The 25,024-nt window shown below is 33.4% G+C and overlaps 1 protein-coding gene across 2 annotated transcripts in view; it reads right to left on the bottom strand.

Annotated features, from left to right (window-relative positions):
• Cep164 (centrosomal protein 164) overlaps positions 1-24,766 on the bottom strand; it is a 35,319-nt gene extending 10,553 nt beyond the window's left edge. Inside the window, exons 1-10 of one of the 2 annotated variants that reach the window (XM_077421161.1) lie at positions 24,484-24,766; positions 21,505-21,753; positions 18,232-18,993; positions 17,114-17,961; positions 16,600-17,019; positions 5,123-5,448; positions 3,649-4,067; positions 2,329-2,501; positions 1,545-1,761; positions 901-1,095 (exon numbers count right to left, since the gene is read on the bottom strand). In XM_077421161.1, coding sequence (XP_077277287.1) covers positions 901-1,095; positions 1,545-1,761; positions 2,329-2,501; positions 3,649-4,067; positions 5,123-5,448; positions 16,600-17,019; positions 17,114-17,961; positions 18,232-18,993; positions 21,505-21,753; positions 24,484-24,562 — 3,688 coding nt within the window. In that variant the 5' untranslated portion in view covers positions 24,563-24,766. Of the gene's footprint in view, positions 1-900; positions 1,115-1,544; positions 1,762-2,328; positions 2,502-3,648; positions 4,068-5,122; positions 5,449-16,599; positions 17,020-17,113; positions 17,962-18,231; positions 18,994-21,504; positions 21,754-24,483 lie in introns of those variants that run through there. The other variant, XM_077421162.1, reaches the window with a different exon arrangement.
• Positions 24,767-25,024: the final 258 nt, after the last annotated feature.

Below are 25,024 nucleotides of genomic sequence, written 5' to 3'. Positions count from 1 at the left end.
AATATTACTGAGATATTGCAGTAATATTACTGCAATATTTCTGCTATATTTCATTGTAATATTGCAATGGAAAAATAATATTGCTGCAATATTACTGAAATATTATGTGCTATGTGGGATACTTTAATATGAGAATGTCAATTCTTTTACTGCAGGTACCATTAAACCTCAGACTCGCTTTGTAGGGATACGTTCCAAGCGCACGCGTACATACGTAGACGTGCCTTCTTTTGGTGTGCGTATTCCCATCACCCGACTTTCGGGTGAGCCTTGTTTTCATTTTGGCATTTATGACGAGATATTTTCTGAGGTTTATTGATTTTTTGCGTATACAACTGCGCAAATGGATCTATGAGCGAATAACATTTTTTAAATATTTTCTAATAGAAACAATTATTGTTTACACAAATAAAATGAATAATTTTTTACAAAGTACAATCTCTTATTCACATGTATTAAATTTTATTGAAAATGTATACTATTTGTAATGGTTTTTTAGAGGATATCAGAATAGTAGAGCGTACACCAACCTTTAAAAACAAAGCGCGCCTAAGATGCGTCTTGGTAATGCCTATGGGGTAAAAAACTTGACATTCTTATATTAAAGTACAATTATGTTTCAAGCTTTAACTTAAGACATTTTAAAAGGCTTTTGCACATCGGGTTCGTCAGCTACAAATCTTCAAAAATGATTTAAAAATAAGAACGTGTTCTTTTGGGGGAGCTTTAACTCCATTTTTCTAAAAAAAACTAACGTGATAGGACACTGTTGCGGATTCGGATTCAGCGCACAAAAAACTATAAGAAACTATACGGTTCTTTTCCAGACTGCAAAAATTACGCAGACTTGTATAAGTATAACCTTAAACTTTTGTATAAATTTATATTCTGTTTCTTTACCTTGCATGCTGTTAGGCTGCGTGGTGAGATGATGAAACCGTAACCAACGCAAATAAGAGTACATAAGAGTCGGTGTTGGAGATATGTTACTGTCTTGACGTTTGTTCAAGACATCCCAAATCTCTCGTATTTCTGAATTCAAGTTTTCTAAACTCGCAATAATTTCAGTAGATTCTTGATAATGGTCTGGCTTATCTAGATTTCCAACAACAAACTATACAATGTAATGCAAATTTACGTTGTTCATTATATAACAGTTATGCATTGCATTTCATATAATTGTATATTTTATCTCTTCTCTATCTTATTGTTAGTGAAATATATGTATGTAATTTTTTCATTGTTTCTCTCTATAAAATTGACAATAATAATTTATGAAATAAATTTATCAAATATAACTACACAAACAGCACATATTTGTCTTTTTTATTTTTGACAAATAATTGAACTAATAAAATTTAACAGTACAGAAAAAATGATGCGTTTTATTTGAATATCAAATAATAGGAAGTATTACAAATTAAAGAGTAAAGTAATTTTTACTCATTATTATTATTATTAATACAAAGGTTTTATTTGTTTGTAAAATTTATAATATATATGTAATAATAGTTTAATGATACTTAAAAATATTTGCAACTCACCTATAAAAGTATCAGTTCCTAAATCAGTTGAGCTGAAACCGCTGCTAGCACTCGACATGTCGCTTAGTTCGTCATTTTTAGCATCGTTTTCATTTCGCTTGTCGTTTGCCACTCGCTCCAGAGATTGTTCCAAGTGTCTTAGATGAATGATTTTTTCACCTAAAAGACTTTTGGTGCGATGTAAACTCACCTCCATATCAGAGAGTTCGCGTTCCTCCTAAATAAAGACAAATATTCACACCCGTTTATTCCTAATAAAAATTATATTAAAAGTTTTCTATAAAAACTATATTGCTATATATATATATATATATATATATATATATATATATATATATATATATATATATATATATATATAGATAATCATTCATATATAATATATAAAATCATTCACACACACACACACACGCACGCACGCACGCACGCACGCACGCACGCACGCACGCACGCACGCACGCACGCACGCACGCACGCACGCACGCACGCACGCACGCACGCACGCACGCACGCACACACACACCCAACAGTTATCTTTTGAGTTATATTTTCTTATATTATTAAAAACAATAGAGATATTTAAAATAATCGTATATCATGAGTACATCTTGCATAGATATTATATATATTTGAACAGCGCAACTTGTTAGTTAGAAACGCATATTAAGAGACTATAAAGGACTTGTTAAGATGTATACTTTGTGCTTTAAAGCTATAATATATTTCTTTGTAACAAACTATCACTTTTGTCTTATAATCGACAGTTATACGAATTATGCGATACCTGCACCAGTTGTTCCAGAGTGGCTCTCCCGCTCCGTTGTTTCCAAGCTCTTTGCCTACCCTGAAAGGCACTTTTTTGTTGTCTCAGCGCCTCGCAAGCCCTTCTTACCGAATCCTTCTCCACATGCATCCGGTGTCGAAAGAATTCTAGCTCCGAAGAGGCATTCGCTGGCGCTGTGAAGGCAAGTACCGTGTGTTGCTTTCAATTTGAAGATCAAAGATCGTAGCTAAGTTTAAGTTTTAAGCCCCAAATGTTTAAAGCTTGATATTAAGATGAAGATGGTGATGAAGATGATGTATTTATGAAAACAACGTGCAAAAGCAAAAGAAAAACTGATGGTGCACTCACGGGTCAGAAGGATATAAGCCGTTAACCAAAGTAAAGTGTATATAATCCTACGAAAAAAAAAGAAATAATAAAACACAACTGTGATTACGCTGTATCGATAAAAATAATAGATACAAGTAATAGATACGGTATACAACAGTTTCGCTTAAGAAAATTAAAGTTTGTCGTGTTATTTACACATTTGCAGAATCGAGATGTGTAACCAATAATAACAATTTTATATGTACTGTGCTAGAAAATGAAATATTTAATAGAAAAAAACATATGTAATTAATTGGAGATAATTGTAATATATATTATCTTGCAAATTATTTGGTGATGTATCGTAACAGAGATAGAAATAGAAAGTATAATGTGATCAACAAGTGATATTATATATAATAAAATTAATCTCAAAAAGTATATATACATATGTATAATATGCACAAAAGTATGCTTATTTACAATTGTTCAAATACATATACAATAAATACATATAAAAAGGTATTAATTATATTTTCTGAAATTCAAGATATTGTTATTATTTATTACGTACATAACATATTTTAAAACATAACGTTCAGATCACATAAAATCTACATTCTTTAAAAAATATGTAAAATATTTATTTTATATCTGAAATTAATCAACTCTTTTTATAATTGTGCATTAATATATTCTTATTGTTCAAGTTTTTATATTTATATAATAAATATATTAAAAAATATAGAGAAGAATTTTTTTGCACGCTTTGCCCATGAAAAACAGTGAATTTTTATTTCTGGAAGGAGTTGCATATCACTCATTAAAAATGCGCGATACAAATGTATTGTTTTTTAAACTGACTTGATTTTTACCTGATTTGATTTAAATTTAAATTAGATGTTTAGGGATTTCATAAGAAAAGTTTACATTCGCTTGAAAAAGAAGTAAGATATCCCTCGGACAATATGTACGGATATATAACGCGCGAGATAAGTTTAAAACAATCACCTTTATCTTGGAAAGGATATCGCACTGTATAGGCCGTTTCGTTGCTCGGTAGTTGGTCACCGAGATCTTCCAGCTTCTTCAGCTGTTTTCTAATGTTCTCCACCGGATTTTCCACATTGTTGTTATTACTACCGCTTGAGCGACCCGCGCTCGAAATAGCTTTCTTACTGAAGCTCTTCTTTTTCTTCGTTATCATGTTAGTGTTCGTCTCGCTGGCGGTAGTGGTATCGTCGGATTCAAATTTTGCTGCACTTTTCAAGCCAGCAGCGGCGGATGCGTGTTTCTGAAACCCCGCGGCCGCTTTCTGACTCCTTGAATTTTCTGGATCGTTTTGCTCTTCGACTTGTTCACTCGCGCTTTGGCTGTCCTGCGATTTCGCGTTTGTTACTGGGCTCGAGCGCGTGTTCTTCAGCGGAGTACTGCGAGCACGATTTAAGGCCTATAGCCAGACATTAGGGCGAATCGTATGAACATGACGGAGTACCTTCACAATCTGATCGTGTTCTTAACAAGGACATATTATTGCGCGCCGCGCATTGCCTCGACGAATAAAGACTGACGATATAGACTGCGAAGGTACTAATGTGAAGGTACTAATGTGATATCGAAAATGAACGTGCAGCAACATTGGTGTTTTGACATAGAAACTAGCGAGAATATACGTATTTAGTAATTATTACACAAGTCAATTATCTCCTCACCGAATTGATTTATAATACGTGTAAGAAAGAATATACGGTTCCATTTACAAAACGATAAAGATTGCATTATTTCTATATCTTTTTTGGATGATTCGGACGAGATTGTTATTTCATAAAGTGTCTAAACGAAAATCATAAGAGTTTTGTTGCTATCGCTAATAGCTTTAGAGTTTAGAGAAAACGATGCAATTTAAATAAATGTAGCGTTAACATTTAAAAGTCTCGCTAATTACTATAAAAACATCAAGTAATTAAGTGATCAAGTATAATAATAAGGGCAGAAAATATTAATGAGATGTAACATGAAATGGCATGCTTGTGCTATACGCCGAGCGTGCTTATATTAAAAATTGCAGATTTTGATTATTGCACGCTGTTATTGTTAACAATAAATAATATTATACATTAAATGCATACTTGCTAAAATAAATCAGTAAACTGAATTAAAAAAAAGTAATTACTATTTGATTTCACCATCATTTAAAACGTGCAATCACTATTTAAAATTTAATAGATTATAATTATAAGATAGATATTATTAATTTCAATTTCATCTCTTTATCTATCAAGTCGTTCAGTCATTATTATAAAAGAGAAAGAGATCGCTGAGACTGAAGAGTGAGAAGAAAGTCTCTAAACTCTTTAAACAATATTATTAGTGGCTAAACTTCTTTTCCATATATACATATAATTAGCTTATTTCAACGTGTGAACGTTCAATATACTCAAGATCATGAGTCTCGATCGACTCCACTTGTATTGAGAAAACTCACTTTTGTTCCGACGAATCGGTCTTGTCTGTCCTCGTTCTAGTGGATGTCGATCTTTCTGTTTCCGAGGCCGTGGTATATCCCTCCTTTCTTCTGCTTCTTCTTTCGACTGCGAGGCGAACATCGTTCTTCAATTTCATATACTTCTCCTTGAGCGCCGTATACTTATCCTGCAGCAACCGTTTCTCGCAACGCATCTTTTCAAAGTCGATACTTTCTTGTTGAAGAGCCCGCTCGGTCTGTTTTCTTGTCTCTTTCTCGGCGTCCCGTGCAAAATCTGCGCGGATTTCCTCTAGCCGCTCTTTGTACATTTTACGAGCGAGAGCTTCCTAAAATTCAGCAAATAACTTATTTTTATGTATTTTCTCGATCACATGTGATCCAAAATCTGTTAAAGAATGTATAAATGTACAAATTTTTGTATAATATATAAATATGTATATATTATATACATATATATATATATATATATATATATATATATATATATATATATATATATATCTTTATGGTTTGACACATACTAGGACCAACTATAAGTAACATATACATAAGTATACATTGATATACGTCAACATCTTAATGAACATTTTGTAATTATTTTTCATATGTATAAGCTATAAACAAAGATATATCAAAATTTAGTCCTTTTTTATGCTTTGTTATTTATCGGTACCACTAAAAAATGCATTAAAAACTGATTATACATGATATACATAACTCAAAATGCAGTATACATAGTTTTGTGATACTCATATACATTGTATTTCGTAATTAATTGTGGTTTGTATACATTATATTAAACATTACATCAAAAAAAGGAAGTTTCTTTTGTATAGTAATTTAATGGGACCGTAAAAATTCTAGTTTACTTCTTTAAACTGTGGATACGTAACGTAAAGAAATTACAAGTGAATTGCATTCCAAGATTTCACTATGTGCTAAAGATATTGTTAAAATTATTTGTAAAATTCTACAATTCTTCTAAAAATTGTACAAGAAGAAAGTCGTCAAATGTATATTAGGATATTTGAAGAGCTTGTTGTTATAATGGGCTAACCCAAAGTTTGTGAAAACGGAGAAAATGAACTCTAAAGATACATTAAGAAGATAGACTAGATGATAGCATATATTCTAATAGGTACCGGTTATTGATACACTACAAATCCAAGTGTGTTATTTTTTCTGTCTAAAAATGACATATGAGACAGAAGTTCCTCTTTTATGTGTTTCTTTACATATTAAATTACGTCATTTAATACATTTAATCGTGTTGGATTAATTTTTTGTTTCGTATTTAGATGTATTTTTGACATATAATTTTAGACATAGTATTTGTAGTTATTAGATATGGAGATTAAAATAACACAATGCTCATATATTTATTGTTTTAATATATTTATGAATCCTTGTTTCCAAGCATAGATATAAACATTTGAAACGTTGTCTTCGATAATATTTAATTAGCCTATGAGGAAGCTGGTGAATGTTTTAATTTACATAATAAAAATAATATGCCAATAAAACTTATAAATTTTGTTAAAAATTATTTAAAAATAACAGTGTAATCTGCCGGTTCTGCTTTTTGTCGTTACATCTAAGATATCGGACTCCATATTTGACGTTACGTTGATTGATAAAAATGCTTTACTTTTTTATACATGCTATACAAATATATATTTGTGAATCCTAGCTTCTGCAAAGGTATAGCATATATAAAAAAAAGCAAAACATTTTCATCAATCACATAATATCAAATATAGGATCCGATTTCTTTGATGTAACGACGAAAAGCAGATCCGGCAGATTAAACTATGGTTATTAGATAATTTTTAATAAAATGTATAAGATTCATTGGTATATCATTTTTATTATGTAAATTAAATTACAACATCCATCAGCTCTTTGTAGGCTAATTAAATATTATCGAAGACAACGTTTCAAATGATTATTTACGCTAAGAAGATAGAATTCACAAATATAATAAAACAATGAACATATAAGCGCATTGTATTATTTTAATCTCCATATCTGAATAGTACAAATACTATGTCTAAAAGTATATGTGAGAATACATCATAAATACGGATGTAAGAAATTAATTCAAAATTTTCCATCAACGGCGTAACGTCATATATGGGGTCCAACTTCTTCGATGTAATGACAAAAATCAGGACCGGCCAATTAAACTATTACTATTATTAAATCTTGCCAAGATTTATGATGCGGTTCACATACATGAGCATACAGTTCTCATTATATAAATTAAAGAGTTTATCCTTTGGTCGTAGGCTAGTTAAAAATTTGAAGATAAGATTTTAAAAATTTGCACGAAAAATGTTGACTCCGCAAATTCTTAACTAGCCTACGGACAGACAATGAACGCTTCAGTTTATATAATGAGAACGATACGTTCATGAGACGCATAAATCTTGGTCAAATTTAATAAAAATAATAATTCAATTAGTCGGTCCTGATTTTTGTCACTACATCGAAGAAATTGGATCCTATATATGGACGTTATGTCGTTGATGAAAATTTTTGAATTAGTTTCTTACATCCGTATTTATGATATATTCTCACATATACATTTAGACATAGTATTTGTACTATTCAGATATGGAGATTAAAATAATACAATGCTTATATGTTCATTGTTTTATTATATTTGTGAATTCTAGCTTCCAAGCATAGATAAATCATTTGAAACGTTGTATTCGATAACATTTAATTAGCGTATGAGAAGCTGATGAATGCTTTAATTTACATAATAAAAATAATATGCCAATAAAACTTATAAATTTTGTTAAAAATCATTTAAAAATAATAGTGTAATTTGCCGGTTCTGCTTTTTATCGTTACATCGAAGATATCGGACCCCACATTTAACGTTACGTGATTGATAAAAATGCTTTGCTTTTTAATATATGCTATACAAATATATATTTGTGAATCCTAGCTTCTGCAAAGGTATAGCATATATAAAAAAAAGCAAAACATTTTCATCAATCACATAATATCAACTATAGTATCCGATTTCTTTGATGTAACGACGAAAAGCAGATCCAGCAGATTAAACTATGGTTATTAGATAATTTTTAATAAAATGTAAAAGTTTCATTGGCATATCATTTTTATTATGTAAATTAAAGCATTCATTAGCTTCGTAGGCTAATTAAATATTATTGAAGTTAACGATTCAAATGATTATCTACGCTTGGAAGTTAGAATTCACAAATATAATAAAACAATGAACATATAAACATTGTATTATTTTAATCTCCATATCTGAATAGTACAAATACTATGTCTAAAAGTATATGTGAGAATACATCATAAATACGGATGTAAGAAATTAATTCAAAATTTTCCATCAACGACGTAACGTCATATATGGGGTCCGATTTCTTCGATGTAATGACAAAAATCAGGACCGGCCAATTAAATTATTGCTTTTATTAAATTTGACCGAGATTTATGCGTCTCATGAACGAATCGTTCTCATTATATGAATTGAAGCGTTCATTGTCTATTCGTAGGCTAGTTAAAAATTTGCAGTCAACATTTTTCATGTAAATTTTTAAAATCTTATCTTCAAATTTTTAACTAGCCTACCACCGGATAATGAACTCTTTAATTTATATAATGAGAACAATATGCTCATATGTGTAAACCACATAAATCTTGGCAAGATTTAAAATAGTAATAGTTTAATTGCCCGGTCCTATTTTTGTTATTCGGAGAAATTGGACCCCATATATGACGTTACGTCGTTGATGGAAATTTTTGAATTAATATTCTTGCTTCCGTATTTATGATATATTCTGACATATACTTTTAGACAAAGTATATGTAGTATTTTTAGATATGGAAATTGAAATAATACAATTCTCATATATTCATTATTTTATTATATTTGTAAATTCTAGCTTCCAAGCGCGTAGATAATTCTTTGAAACATTGGGCGCGTTCAGCAGACACAACTGTTGAGTTTGTCTTATTGGTCACGTTCAGCAAACCAAGCCGCTGAGTAGCAGTCGAACGTGATTGGCTCTTACTTTTAGAACCAACCAATCAACACTTTGCGTTGGTTGGGTCGAAAATAAAACGACTTATTTTGATTAGTTGGTTCTAAAAGTAAGAGCCAATCACGTTCGACTGCTACTGAGCGGCTTGGTCTGCCGAACGCGTCTAATGTTCTCTCTCTTTCTCTGTTAAATTAGGCGGTCCTACTATTTACCATTGCACCGATATAATCAGTTCTCGCATGTAATGATACATCTTAAAGTAAAAGTTTTGATTTATCTGTAGTCTTTTAATATTTCGCGGACAAACATTTTTACGTGTGAATCTCTAAATAATGCACCAAATAAAATATTGCCAGTAATTGACAATACAGATGAAATCAATCAACAAATAGTTTAATTGGGCGGTCCTACTATTTACAAATTGCAATGAGGAAAGTTCTTAAATGTAATGATGACACTGAGAAAAAAATTTTCTGCATTTTAATAAATATTAGTTTGCATACAACTGTTACTCTATTTATTAAAATAAAAAAAATTTTCCTTTTTATTTTAGTATGCTTTTCTCTCAGTAAATACACGTGTACTAATGTAAAAAAGGAAAATTTTCTTTATTTTAGTAAATGGGGTCACAATTGTATGCAAACCAATATTTACTAAAATGCAGAACATTTCTTTTCTCACAATCAGTGTATGTCGTACAGTAAAGGTTTGATTTGGCTGTAATCTGTCAGTATTTCGTGGGCCAACATTTTCGTGTGTTAATTCCTAAATAATGCACCGAGTAGAATATTGCAAGTTCTCAAATAATAACCAAACGTATAGATGAAATTAATTAAGAAATAGTTAAACTGGGCGGTCCTGCTATTTACCATTGCACCGAAGAAATCGGTCCTCGCATGTAACAATACGTCCTAGAGTAAAAGTTTTGATTTGGCTGTAGTTTGCCCGTATTTCGTGGGCCAACATCTTCGTGTGTTAATCCTTAAATAATGCACCGAGTAGAATATTGCAAGTTTTCAAATAATAACCGAACGTATAGATGAAATTAATTAAGAAATAGTTAAACTAGGCGGTCCTGCTATTTACCATTGCACCGAAAAAATCGGTCCTCGCATGTAACAATACGTCCTAAAGTAAAAGTTTTGATTTGGCTGTAGTTTGCCCGTATTTCGTGGGTTAACATTTTCGTGTGTTAATCCTTAAATAATGCACCGAGTAGAATATTGCAAGTTCTCAAATAATAACCGAACGTATAGATGAAATTAATTAAGAAATAGTTAAACTAGGCGGTCCTGCTATTTACCATTGCACCGAAGAAATCGGTCCTCGCATGTAACAATACGTCCTAGAGTAAAAATTTTTATTTGGCTGTAGTTTGCCCGTATTTCGTGGGCCAACATTTTTGTGTGTTAATCCCTAAATAATGCACCGAGTAGAATATTGCAAGTTCTCAGATAATAACCGAACGTATAGATGAAATTAATTAAGAAATAGTTAAACTAGGCGGTCCTGCTATTTACCATTGCACCGAAAAAATCGGTCCTCGCATGTAACAATACGTCCTAAAGTAAAAGTTTTGATTTGGCTGTAGTTTGCCCGTATTTCGTGGGTTAACATTTTCGTGTGTTAATCCTTAAATAATGCACCGAGTAGAATATTGCAAGTTCTCAAATAATAACCGAACGTATAGATGAAATTAATTAAGAAATAGTTAAACCGGGCGGTCCTGCTATTTACCATTGCACCGAAGAAATCGGTCCTCGCATGTAACAATACGTCCTAGAATAAAAATTTTGATTTGGCTGATGTAGTTTGCCCGTATTTCGTGGGCCAACATTTTCGTGTGTTAATCCCTAAATAATGCACCGAGTAGAATATTGCAAGTTCTCAGATAATAACCGAACGTATAGATGAAATTAATTAAGAAATAGTTAATCTAGGCGGTCCTGCTATTTACCATTGCACCGAAGAAATCGGTCCTCGCATGTAACAATACGTCCTAGAGTAAAAATTCTAATTTGTCTGTAGTCTATCCGTATTTCGTGGGCCAATATTTTCGTGTGTTAAACCTTAAATAATGCACCAAGTAAAATATCGCAAGTTCTCGAGCAACTGAACGTACAGATGAAATTAATTGAGAAATATTTAAACTGAGCGGTCCTGCTATTTACCATTGCACCGAGGAAATCGGTCCTTGCATATAACAATACGTCCTAGAGTAAAAATTTTGATTTGGCTGTAGTTTGCCCGTATTTCATGGACCAACATTTTCGTGTGTTATTCCTTAAATAATGCACCGAGTAGATAATTGCAAGTTCTCAAATAATAACCGAACGTACAGATGAAATTAATTAAGAAATAGTTAAACTAGGCGGTCCTGTTTATCATTTTACCGAGGAAATCCGTCCTCGTATGTAACGATACGTCGTAGATTTGGCTGTAAGTTTTTGGTATTTCGCGGTGCATCGCGAAATATAAAAAACTTACAGAGCCAAATCAAAATTTATACTCTACGATCTATCGTTACATGCGAGGACCGATTTCCTCGGTGCAATGATAAATAGCAGGACCGCGCAGTTTAAACATTTCCTAATTAATTTTATCTGTATGTTCGGTTACTTACAATATTTTACTCGGTGCATTATTTAAAGATTGAAACCGAATAAGTAACAACTATACCAATCAATAACTAACCTAATTAAGACTTTAATCGACTATACTGGCAACGATTATAATTGTCGTGTCACCTCGTTTCGACCATGGATTCTGCTCCTTCTAAAATTGATGCAATTGAGATGCTTATATTATAAGCATCCTATCTGAATAAATAAATTTAGGATGCTTATAATATATGCATCTAAATTACGTCTATTTTACAAGATCCAGAATTCATAGTCGAAACGGGGTGACGATTTGTCATGACGATTATAATCGTTGCCACGATTATGATCATTGCCATAGTATAGTCGATTAAAGTCTTAATAATTTAAGGATTAACTCGCGAAAATGTTGCATCGCGAAATATCAAGAACTTAGCCAGCCAAATCAAAATTTTTACTCTATATACGACGTATCGTTACATACAAGGACCAATTTCCTCGGTGCAATGGTAAATAGCAGGACCGCCCAGTTTAAATATTTTCTAAATATTTTCTAATTAATTTTATCTGCACGTACGGTTACTTGCAATATTTTATTTGGTGCATTATTTAAGGATTAACTCGCGAAAATATTGCACCGCAAAATACCAAAAACTAACAGCCAAATCAAAATTGTACTCTACGACGTATCGTTACATGTGAGGACTGATTTCCTCGGTGCAATGGTAAATAGCAGGACCGCCCAGTTTAAATATTTCCCATTAATTTCATCTGTACGTACGGTTACTTACTTGCAATATTTTACTCGGTGCATTATTTAAGGTTTAACTCGCGACAATGTTGCACTGCAAAATACCAAAAACTTACAGCCAAATCAAAATGTACACTCTACGACGTATGTAACGATACGTCCTAGAATAAGTTTTGATTTGGCTGTAATCTGTCGGTATTTTGTGGGCCAACATCGTGTGTTAATCCTTAAATAATGCACCGAGTAGAATATTGCAAGTTCTCAAATAATAACCGAACGTATAGATGAAATTAATAAAAAAATAGTTAAACTGGGCGGTCCTGCTATTTATCATTGCACCGATAAATACGCTCCTTGCATGTAACGATACGTCGTGTAACGATACGAGTATAACTTTTGATTTGGCTGTAATCTCTTGGTATCTCGCAGTCCATCATTTTCGCTTTTTAATCCCTAAATTATGTGTTGTATAAAATATTGCTTATGCGAAGTATACGTAAAATTTGTCGAAGAATAATTTAATTGGTCGGTCCTGCTATTATCCATTATATCGTGGAAATTGGTCCTTGCATGTGACGATACGTCTAGTAAAAGTTTCTTTTCAGTTATAATTTTTACTTATGTTTTCATTATTTTCGTGAGTTTTTTCTTAAATAATGCACTAAATATAATATTTGAAAATTTCAAGTAACCGAACATGAAATTATTCGAAAAGTATAACTGGTCTGAGTCCTGCTATTTGCTATTATATCAATGAAATCAGTGAAGAAAACTTTTTTCTGCAATGTATCATCGTAGAAGATTGTATGGAAATCAATTTCTTTACTGTAACAACAAAAAGTAGGACCTCGTAACATTTTAATTGTTTAGTTTATTTATTGATGTTAATTATTTAAATTCTAATTTTAATTAAATTGATTAATTTAAATTTATAATTACAACTTTATGAAGCAACACAGTAACAATGATTTAATTATTTTTAACATAATTTTTAGTAAAAGATAGCGTTTTAGAAAGCACACTGTACATTTAGTAGCTTGATGTATATTTCTTTTTAAATAGTAAAATATTGGTAGATGTTCTTTATTATGAATAAATAATTCATTATGTGCTAAATATACATAAATAAGTATATAAACAGCTTGATTGGACTCTCTAAACATTATGGATTTTATATATAAAAAAGAATACGCTCGAAGAATGATGTTACAACTTAATTCAGTAAAATTGTTCAGATAAGAAGGTCCCAGTATTTTACATTGCATGTATCTAATTACCGGTACCGGTCCTTATAATTCACAATGGTTAGGAAAGAAACACGGTCCTACTTTGTTACGTTTCATATCTTTGTATAAACTAGTACCGGGCCTGATAAGTTACCCTTCATATAGAAAATTACTGGGTCGGACCCAGCATGTGCCAAAAGTCCTGGTATGTGTTATTGCACCTCCGAAATGGTCCCGACATTATACAAACCATAAAGATATATATATATATATATGTAGGTCCAGAGGTATGTTCCGGGACTGTTTACGTTTTTTGAAATGTACAGTCCTGGAATATAACGCATATATATGTAATCAGATTCAAAAAACTGTCCCAAAAAATGCCGTAGGACATCAATTTTTTCCAGGACAGTCCTGGAAACTGCCAAATGTCCCGGAATATACCGATATCAAAAATAAAAGTCCCGGAACATACTTCCAGACCTACATATATATATATAAGAGATATACAGTATATATATATATATATATATATATATATATAAAATAAGAAAAAAATAAAAATAATTATACGTATACTAGTACGTATATAATTATAAATTTAAAGCAAGATTATTTGTAATATTAAAATCTTTTTGTTACAATAAATTTTTTATTTTTTTGAAAATTGACACATTGACCATTAACAAATCATCTTTTACACATTTAATATCCCTGGCAAAAATATGAGAAGTTTCATAAACGTTTGTTTGATGTTTACGTGAGCGTTTGCGGAAGTTCGTTGAGAGTTTAGAAACGGTCAGTAGAGAGTTCGTAGAGCGGAAATTGCAACGCTGCAGCGTTTGAAAAGCGTTTGTATATAGCGTTTTTTGAGAGTTGGACAGCGTTTACATGACGTATGACGTTTGCTGAGAGTTCTTTAAAACATTTAAAGATCCTCTGTTAAGCGTTTAGGCTGCGTTCGGAAACGTCACCCGGGTACACACGGGTATATACTCCCTTCTCCTTCTAACTCGCTGAGATAGAAAAAAAAGGGAGTATACTTGTGTGCACACGGGTGACGTTTTCGAACGCAACCCTGATAAGTCGAAAGCGTTTGCTTTCATCATTGAAAACTGCGTGCAGCCTCTATTGAGCTTAACGGGCGTTTACTCTTGTCGTTAGAAGAAACGGCGTAAAGAGCGTTAAATGTTAAGGTAGGCGTATCGCTACGTACTAGTCATGTGACTGTTTGTAGGTTTTCACGTTTAGAAATATATTTCAGGCAATTTTTGCTAAGGGAAAGTAATTTTATGAATTATGGTGTAAAATTTTATACGTGACAAAGTATGTTACTTTTTCCAAATTATGTGATTTTTCTCATTTGACCCCGTTTTGATCAGCTGATCATGCGAGTCGTCGAGAAAGGGGTTTTATCTGTTACATTCCTCGGATGAGGAAATAAGGTGCCTTATACCCTAAGGTAATTAGCACAAGCAATGTAGACCCAGTTATTCATTCACACTACCACCGTGATACACTTAAAATACCTTAATCTTTTTGATCCTTTATGAATCTTAAGCCTTGCAGATTGTGAATCCTTTCCGATTCCCAATCGTGCAGACTATTAATCCATAAGGATCTTAATCGGAAAAAATCTCTTTAGCAGAGTATATATGGGACGAAGGCCGGGTCGGATTCGAACCACGGACCTTGGTGTTTCTAATCATTCGCGTAGGCACTGAGCCACGCGTCATCCCTCGTCGAGAAAGGTTACAAGTGAGGTTACATCTCCTTTTCGATTGAATTTTGACAATTACTGAGAAAGGGTTTCAAAACGCATGACAGGGGTGTCAATCACTATCCACGTCGGCTAAGAAAGACGAGCCTCATAACCTGCAACTACAGTGATTAGCCAGCGGCGTTGCCAAGTCTTCCCAACTTCACCTCGACCAAAAAATGTCTGCTCGATTACCGCATTTTCACTAAAATAAACTAAAAAATTAGCAGCGAAATCTCCGGTAAACTTTATATTTTATGGTTGCATCGGATTCTTCAAAATCTAATGCACAAAAACAATGTTTTTTCTCACTTCATCTAATCGAAAAATGCTAAAATATGTGATTGAAACCGTGATAGAGCCTTCTTTTTCGTGCCGTCTGTATATGAAGTAATGCAAAATTTGTGATTTTCGAGATCGATTTTCTAGAGTAAATAGTCGGTACAGAGCCACAGAAAAAATCGACTGCAAAGCTGATCCTATAATTTGATATAAAATCCAAAATCGAAAACTTTATCTAATACATGCCCTGACGAGACGACTACCTTAAAGTCTGTTTTTCGTCTCGCAGGGGGTTTGCTTATACATATACGCGGCTGGATGTATTTTAAATGCGAGAAAGATACGCCGCCTAGCGGCATTGTTAGAAGAACGTTTGCTGAACGGAGGGAAAACGCTTGTGTTACGGAGTCGGGAAAAGCGTTTCTTGGGCGTCTCCAAGCCGTTTGCGTTAACGCCTTACAAATCGTTCACTGCGCCTCTACAATTCGCCATCGGAAGAGCGTTTGCTGAACGGATTGAAAACGCTTGTCTTACGGCGTTGGGAAAAACGTTTGCTAAACGTTTGAAAAATCTGACAGCAAACTCTCTGCACGCAGCGTTTACTCAGCGTTCTCTGAAAAGCGTTGCCTCAGCATTTCAGAACTTTCATGAAACGTTATATACAGCGTTTTATAAGCGTTCTGGAAGCGTTCAAAATCCAACGGCGTTGTGTAAGCGTTCTTATAAAGTTTGAAAGCGTATAAACTCTCAAAAAACCTTTATTGAACGGTTGTCAACGCTTTATAAAGCTTCTTAATTTTCGCCAGGGATATACAGTACATATTATATACTTACGTCCATTCTAAAATCGCGAAGAATTTCGGCCAAGCACTGCTCGTGATCCTCGGTAAATTTAGTGATTTTTTCTCGTTGTTGTATTCTCAATTCGTTTCTTAAATCTTCGAATTCCTTTTCTAGCTCTTTTTTTAAGGTTTCGATTCTTTCGGTATGTTGCTTTCTCAGCTCATATTCGTTCAGCTTTGCGAGCTTTTCTTCACCAAGGTCACGTTCGTGCTCATTCTCTAGCTTGCCCATCTCCTGACTCCTCAACTCCAAAAGTTCCCTCTTTCTCTCGTCGAGTTCCGTCTTTAGATTGGCCAATATTTCTTGTCTCTCTTTTTCATAACAGACTTCTAGTTCCGTTCGGACCTTGTTCAAATTTTCCATTCTAGCTTGATCCATTTCAGTGATTAATAATTGTATTTCCTGCTCTTCCTATGAAAAATTATAATAGATTCTTGACGAATAAAATTTTATCTTAAATTAACAAGATAAATATTTTTTTAATGTTACAATGAAAAAGAAATACCTTTTGTGCCATTCCCTGTTTAATTTCTTCTAATCTTTTATCCAAAAACTGCTGTATTAAAATCTTCTGTTGAGCAAAATTTTCCTCAAGTTCCTTTTTCTTTTCCTGTAACTTAATATCGAGTTCGATCCTGAAAGCTTCAATCTCTTCCTCGTGTTCTCGATTCATTTTCATCTTCATATCGTCAATACTTGAAGAGTATTCTAACTTTGGTCGAACAAATCGCTCCTTCTGCGCGTAATTCTGATTGAATCTCGACATATCAGGTGACTCATCATCTTCGAGTTGTCGATTTGACAAGCGATTTGTCGCGTGTCTTGCTCTTTCAATAATTAATTTTATTTTGCGTATCTCATCGGAATCGCTGCTTTTTGCAGTGCTGCAATCTGTTTCGCTTTTTGACACTATATCAATGTTTTTCACTTTTTCACCTAATTTATTAGGTAGAAAATCAAAGCTATTATCTCTTTCCAGAGTATTATTCGTCATTTGACTACGATGTTCGTTTTCCGAAACGTTCTGCACGAGAAATCTCTTGCCAACTATTTTTGCGTTTTTTAATAACGATTCAATTTTATCTACAGATAAATCCATTTTATCCTGCTCCTTCTCGTTAGAATAGCCGTCCTTGTCGTCACTGTTGTCCCCAAAATTTTGCGAAGTTGATTTCCACGGAGATGGGATGGTACCAGTAATTTTATCGCTGATTACAGCCGATATCCGTAGATTCTTATCTTCAGATTCGGAGTCCCAATCGTCCTCAGATTCTGAATACGTGAAATTGATGTTGAACTCCTTTTCTAAGTCAAAGCGCACGCTTTTGCGTTCCTCATCCAATGGTCGATCGTCTATGAACAATGAAATAAAAGTCAGATTACAATGGCAAAATTATATTAATACTAATTCAAAAATTTAAACAACACTTGAGGTGTTTATTTTACACGCTTAAATTATTATCTTCTTGCTTTTACTTATCGTGATATATACAATACATATCTTTATTTTTAAATAGTATCAAGATGTTTCTACATTTGCAAATAAACAACGTAAGTATAATAGTATTTACTTTATAGAATAAATATAAAGACGAGAAAATATTCTAACAAATTATTTATTACCATCTTCAAGTTGTTTCTCCCTCAGAATGGATTTGGGTCTGTCACCAATAGTGTTATTGGTTTCGTCAGAGATTGTCAATGCCCGAAAGACCTCTTCTAACTTGCCGCCATCTTGACTAGGTGTGGTATCTCTACTTCTGTTACTTTTTAGAAACATTGAACCACCACCACTAAGAGTTAACTCCTTTTGTTGACCCAACTGACTTGGATGTTTCTCTTTGTCGAATTTCTCAAGTTTCTCCGGTCTGGACAACGTACTGGCGCTGAGTTTGTCAATGTCGATTATATTCTCTTCTGAACTGAACTTGCTGGAAAGTTGTTCCCAATCTTTCTCATGCCATGGACTCAGCGACTCAGATCTCTTTAGTACTTCTTTAAGATCAAGCTCTTTCTTCATCGGTGTTGTCGTGGTTATTGCAGTCGCATCCCTTGTTTCGAGCAATTTAGGGCACTCATAAAACTTTGGGTCTTGAAATTTCAAGTTTGTATAATCCCTCGCGGCCCGATCGCTTGACAAGGAGATTACGTTGTCAGATTTTGAATCACTTTCCCTTCTTGATTGAAGCCTATCAAACGAAGAGGGACGATCCCTTTTGCGTGAACTGTCGATTTTTTCGACTTTCCGTAAAGGTGCCAGTTTCATAGGAATTTTAGTGCCTGCCATGCCAGGTTTCGCATGGACAGTTTCTTTAACAGTTTCTTTTGGCAAAGTTGCGTCCTCATGAGACTCAAGATCTTTTGCTGTAGTCTTAGAATCTTCTTCTGCGACATTAAAAAATAATTTTGCCATTTCTGTTACGTTATTATTACTTTTTGTGATATATTTAATAAGCTCTTTTATTATAAAATATATACTACTAATATAATGCTAGTAAATATATTAAAGTGGATATTGATGTTTTGCACAAACATAAATGTAAATAGAGATAAGTGAAAAGTGTATGCAAGATTTTATACATAAAAACATAAAATTTCCGTTATTTATTAAAGAATAAAATTTTTGAAACGTACGAAATAATAAAATTGTCTACACCTACATATAAGGAATATTATAGAAAATTACTTGTTTTAGTTTCTGTCATAATTTATAATATAGTATAATTATAAGAGTAAATAAAGAAAGTCAAAGATTAAGATTACAAGTGTCGGGAAAACTGCGTTTTCCGCTGCAAAATGTATTAATTTTCAATAAAAGTTTTGTAAGCAGGAATTGAAGAAAAATTGTATCTCGACTTGACGATCACGGCGTTTGATTACATAATAAACATGATTATTGCAACAGTGAGGAACGACCGTATTCGAAGTCAGTAATTATTCAAGGTCTTGTTAGAAGTTGTTAGTCATTTATGTAACACTTCTGAACTGCACAGTATCCGTTCATTGATTCGAGTGAGTTGATTCAATCTATCTGGGAAATAGATGTAGATAACTTATATCAAGAATAAAGCTCTCGAAAACAATAATAAGATAAAGTCATAAAGGCAAATGAGAGCCGTTTCGCTCGATGGACGGGCGACAATAACAACAAAATTATAAAATTATTATATATAATATAACGCAAACGTTTCGGTCCTTGGTTTGGACCCTCCTCAGTACATACAGATGGTCATCAGGGTGAATGCAGTGGTCAAAAGGTATAAAGCAGTGGTCACAATAATATAATGTAGTCAGCTTCCGCTCTCCGAGATTTTTTGAGAGTATGCATCTCAAATCCCCAATCCGACTGTTACCCTTAATTCCCCGTCAGAAGAAAATTAAATAAATATAAATGGTCAAACGTTAAAAATGAAATCGTAAAAGTTACCTGACAGTCGAATTGATCAGAGTTAAGATATCATCTCAACGCGCATTGTTACAACGAAAACGTCCTTCTTTAGACGAGCGCAAGAGTTACAGTGACGAAATATCATGAGGCATCAGCATAACATTAAATAGAACTGTTGTGAGAAAAGAAATCAACAGTGTGGAAGTCTCTCGATAACCGGCGTATAAATATTACTAAGTCCCGCCGTGTCCTCCTGTAAGTTAATGCCGTTGTTTTGGCGCTTAATATAAAACATCTCCGAAATGCTTCTCCTTAAGTAAGATCTCTCACGATTTGTTGTTATTGTCGCCCGTCCATCGAGCGAAACGGCTCTCATTTGCCTTTACGACTTTATGTAGATAACTTAACTATTATAATCATTAAGAACAGAAGTATTAAATTTACAATGCAATTATTAGGTACTAAACGGCTATTATAAACATAATAAAGATAAATAGCATTTAGACTTTTATTTTACTTTTTCACATGATATTTTAATCGTTAAAGTTTATTCCACATTTTTCTAATATCAATAAATATGTTGATTTTTATGTAATTACAGTTTATACGAAAACTATGTATCTAATAATCTTATCTATATTAATAAGCTGTATAATTAAAGTGCTTTTAAAAGTAAAAAAAAAAACACACACATATACATATACTTTTTCATAAAAACACTAAATACTACATATTTATTGAATCAGAAAGTTATTCCAGCAGTATCACAAAATTTCATACATGTTGAGAAGCGGTACATTAAATTCTCGCTAACGGCTGCGCGATATTCATAATTGATATGTAGAAGAATCTAAAAATATGGTTGTACTTGTCGTAATTTTGACGCAAAGCCAAAGCATTACTCTGCCAAGTTGCACGATTTTACTGATTATTGTGAAGCATTTGGACGATGCGCGTCAACAGTGTTAGGTATTAAATGCGAGCGTATAGCACACGCGTGATTAACGTCAAATTGTAGATTTAATTACTTAATCTCCCGAGAATTGAAATATTCATGACGAAAGCTTGTGGAAAACATCATTGCATTACGTTAATTGAAATGATATCAAGGCAGAGAAATGGTTTCTCTAAGTAAAACGCATATAAGATATAATTTTTACGAATACCAAGAGTTCAGAGTATTGTATTTAATATATTTTAATATTATATTTAATATATTTTTTTCTAAAATTTTTTATATAAGATTTAATACATTGTAATTTTATATAAAAATTGATCTTTAATTGTTTTATAAGTAACATAAGTTTTTCTTTATTTTCAACGTCATGTTTACTAATAACAGTTTATTGAGATATTACGAATTAAAAGACGAAGAACACCGTAAGCCCAAAAAGCTGTGTGTAAGATAAAGAAATAAAAATATAAAAAGATATGATTTATCGTCATAATTCCGTTCAAATAAAAGATTTACAAAAAATATTATGAACATAAATTATTATGATGCATACCAAGGCTCATTTGCCTCTTATTGCCAGCTCTAGCTTGTTCCACGAGTTCTCTGTAAACTGCGTCTAGGGGATGTTCCCAGGTGGTGGTGCCGGTAGATGCCTGGTAATAATACCAGGCATCACTAGCTTCATGGAAGCACGGAGACCATCCCTTAGGTAGGGCTGCCATAAGACCTTCCCGGGCCAAGTCCAGAAGGTGTGGTTCCGCATCGGGATCAATTCCCAAACGTTTTGCATAATCCAGTAACTCTGAAATTATGTTGTTGTCTATTAAATTATTAGTACATCACTAAATATAATGTTGATCGTATGTATTATTAATGAGTCGATATCTGTTGTCAATATTTTAATATTATTCGAGACAAAAGAGAAACGTGAAAAAGTTGAAATTAATTAACAATGTACAACAGTAAGGTGGTTTTCAACGTGTATAATATAATCACAATCAGTTTATTGATCGATAAAAGGATAGAAAATTTTCGATAAATTCGAGGTAATGTTATTTTAATTATTTACGGCATATAGTATTTTTACCCAGTATAGCATGATTTATTAATAATGCTCTTGTAAACTTTAATCACTAGAAAGTGGATCCCTGTATCTTATTATATCGAGCTCAGGTAAATTGTACAATTCATTGATCACACAGTTAACCGGGTTAAAAGTATTAAAGCGCAAAGTTACCTCTTTCCATGGAAACTGTTGCGATAGCGTGATGAGCTTAAGGCCATTTAACATTATTCATCATTAAAACAGACATTTTTCAATATAACAGTGTATTATTGTTTTACATTTACAAAATAGGAAAAATATTGATAACTAAATTTAATAATCAATTAATCATATCATTTAATCCGTCAATTACCTATAACCCGCTAATTAAAAATAGGATATATTGTAGTTTCAAAAATGATTTGAACCTTATATATTGTAAATCTTATAAAACAACATAAATTTTATTGATTTTTTGATTATTGTCTCTCTAAGTAAGAGTATATTCTGCGACAGACGAATTCTTCAATGTCACAAGAAAAATATAGGAAATATTACTTTTTCAATGTTTTTCATATCAAATCTATTATATATATACTCTATGCTTTGTTTCTTAATTTTACTAAATGTAAGTATAACAAATGTCCTTTTATATATATATATATATATATATATATATATGTATGTCACAAAATATCAATATGTTCTAATATCTAGCAGAATAAAATATTTTGTAATATTTTAAAAAATATTTTAAAAGCAAAAAAAATCTGTTTATGTAGATTTATATAAAACTTTTTACAAATTTCATTTGCGTGCAAATGACATATATATTCAACCCTTTTTACTATGTAGACCGGCACCCATCAGTCAACATAGCACCTGAAGCACTCTTCTACTCGAACTATCTTTTCAGAGGAATTAAAAGCGTTCAGAAATTCCGCCGGGGAACAAAAATGACCGCTGCCGCACCGGGAGCTTTAGGTCAAATGTTAAACGCCGTGAGGTTATCAATGTAAAATTTCCTTCTGCCGTAAGGAGTCACGATGAGGAAGTACCACGAGCATAAAAGGCTTCATAAAAAATTCCATCAGTCCCGATAACTGGACAGGTGGTGGTGGCTGCCGTATAGGGGCAAGTCGAGCTACCATCTGCCTTCGTACCGCTGCGCTGGTCAAAGTGTTGGTCTTCATTTTGCCGGTTCGATCAACCACAATTCCAGCTACCGTAATAGGGTTGATCCTCACGAACGAAAGTTCTGGCTTGAAAAATCCTTGTTCCAAATTCTGCCAACGGTTTGAAAAATTTTGGCCGATAAGTAAGACGGGCTTACTCGACTAAAATGGCACAAAGACGGTCGAATACTATGACAAAACTTTCGCCGCACTGCGAATTATTGATTTTCCGGAGCGCGCTGGGAAACGGGCTCAGTATTCCCGCCAGGCGTGATGTAAATAAACAAGGAAATTTGCTGCTAGCTACTAGGTCTCTTTTACACGTTTCTTTACTTTTATACTGATTTTGAATCGTGCATTTCTTTAGGAACGTCGCTTGATTACTTCATTACGTTTTACACGGCTATGAGTTTTTTTTTATTGCTTCTTATACTGTAAACCTAAAAAAGCGTTGATCGATAATTGTTACACGAATGTACAAATTATATGGAAATAGAAGAAACACAATTTGGAATTTAAAATATTTCTAATTAAACGAAAGGACTGAGAGAAGTTACAGTAAAGTGTCAACAAAATTAGGTACAATAATAAAGTAGTTTACAATTAGTAAGCAATTTTGCATGAAAAGTTTGTCAGTTTTCATCATTTGTTTTTATATATTCAGAAAGACAAAACATATCTAGCAATATAGTGAAATATAGTAATATTTATACGCAAAAAAGTTAAGATGTCAAAATGTGATGAAACAGCCAGCTGCTAAACGATGAGGCAAACGAAAAGAGATGAAGCGTATGTCTTGTAGGATATCAAAATGGAATCATCGTGGCCTAAATGTGACGATTCTATTGTAGTAGAGAGGATTATCCAGGCTTTATCGTCTAGTTTGAATCAAAGCGATAATTGACTTTCTCGTGCGCTTTGTACAATGGCCACGTTTGTCGGTAATAATCTGCTACGTCTATCTGATTCGTTAGTCAAGTGTGCGCGATATACGACGAATCTTCCAATCGTCCGCGTTATAGATAACAGACAGATAATAGAGCTCCCACCCTTGACAAGAACCGCATGTTGACAAGAATTACTATATCACAACAGACAAAGGGCGTTACGGGCGGGGAGGAAACGGTGGAATCATCACATCGATCAGTTTGGTACGTAATGAACGCCCTATTCCTAGATACGAGAGCGTGGCTCCAATAACCGCGACCATGGTGGATTCGATCGATTGAATCCACCATGGTCAATGCGGCGATAAAAGAGGAGGAATGGGAGAAAATCTTTGAGGCTCTCTAGCTATTTCCTTCGCACGTACCTTCGTTCGTCGGATGAGACGTCTCGTCGAAAACCTCCCTGCACACGATCGTAGCAGCGCTGTCTTGAGAAATGCTCATGCTAACGCTGCACCCCAACACCCCGTAAACGTAATGTTCGCATTACGCGGCTACGTTTTCCATATCCGTGCGATGAGCGAGATAATTATGGTACATAGGGCCTGACTCATTTTTCCATATTAGTGCGCGATACGTACGCGCGCCTTTTGCACTGCGCGAAGCTCGTTCGTCGACGGTCAATGTTGAATTCAGCTATTCTGCTTGAACGTAGGCGGTGGTAGCAAAGTAAGAGAAGGGAGGATTGTGTGTGTGTGTGTGTGTGTGTATGTGTGTGAGCCGCTGGTTGCGCCCCCCCGTTTGCCAGCTGCGGAATCAGCTGTCTGGTAAGAAGTACTGTCAATGATAGTAACTTTTTTCTTATCATCGAGAAGCTCGTCAATAAAAGACATCGTATGATAAAACGCACCTTTTATGGAACTCTCGGCTGTTCAAGATCGATTAAAGTATAGAATGGCTTTGAAA

The sequence above is a fragment of the Temnothorax americanus genome, unplaced genomic scaffold, assembly GCF_048541705.1.
Source record: "Temnothorax americanus isolate GAGA-0224 unplaced genomic scaffold, ASM4854170v1 Scaffold64, whole genome shotgun sequence".
Lineage (NCBI taxonomy): Eukaryota > Metazoa > Arthropoda > Insecta > Hymenoptera > Formicidae > Temnothorax > Temnothorax americanus.
Note: the sequence above shows the minus strand (reverse complement) of the source record. Positions and strands in the feature narration are given on the sequence as shown.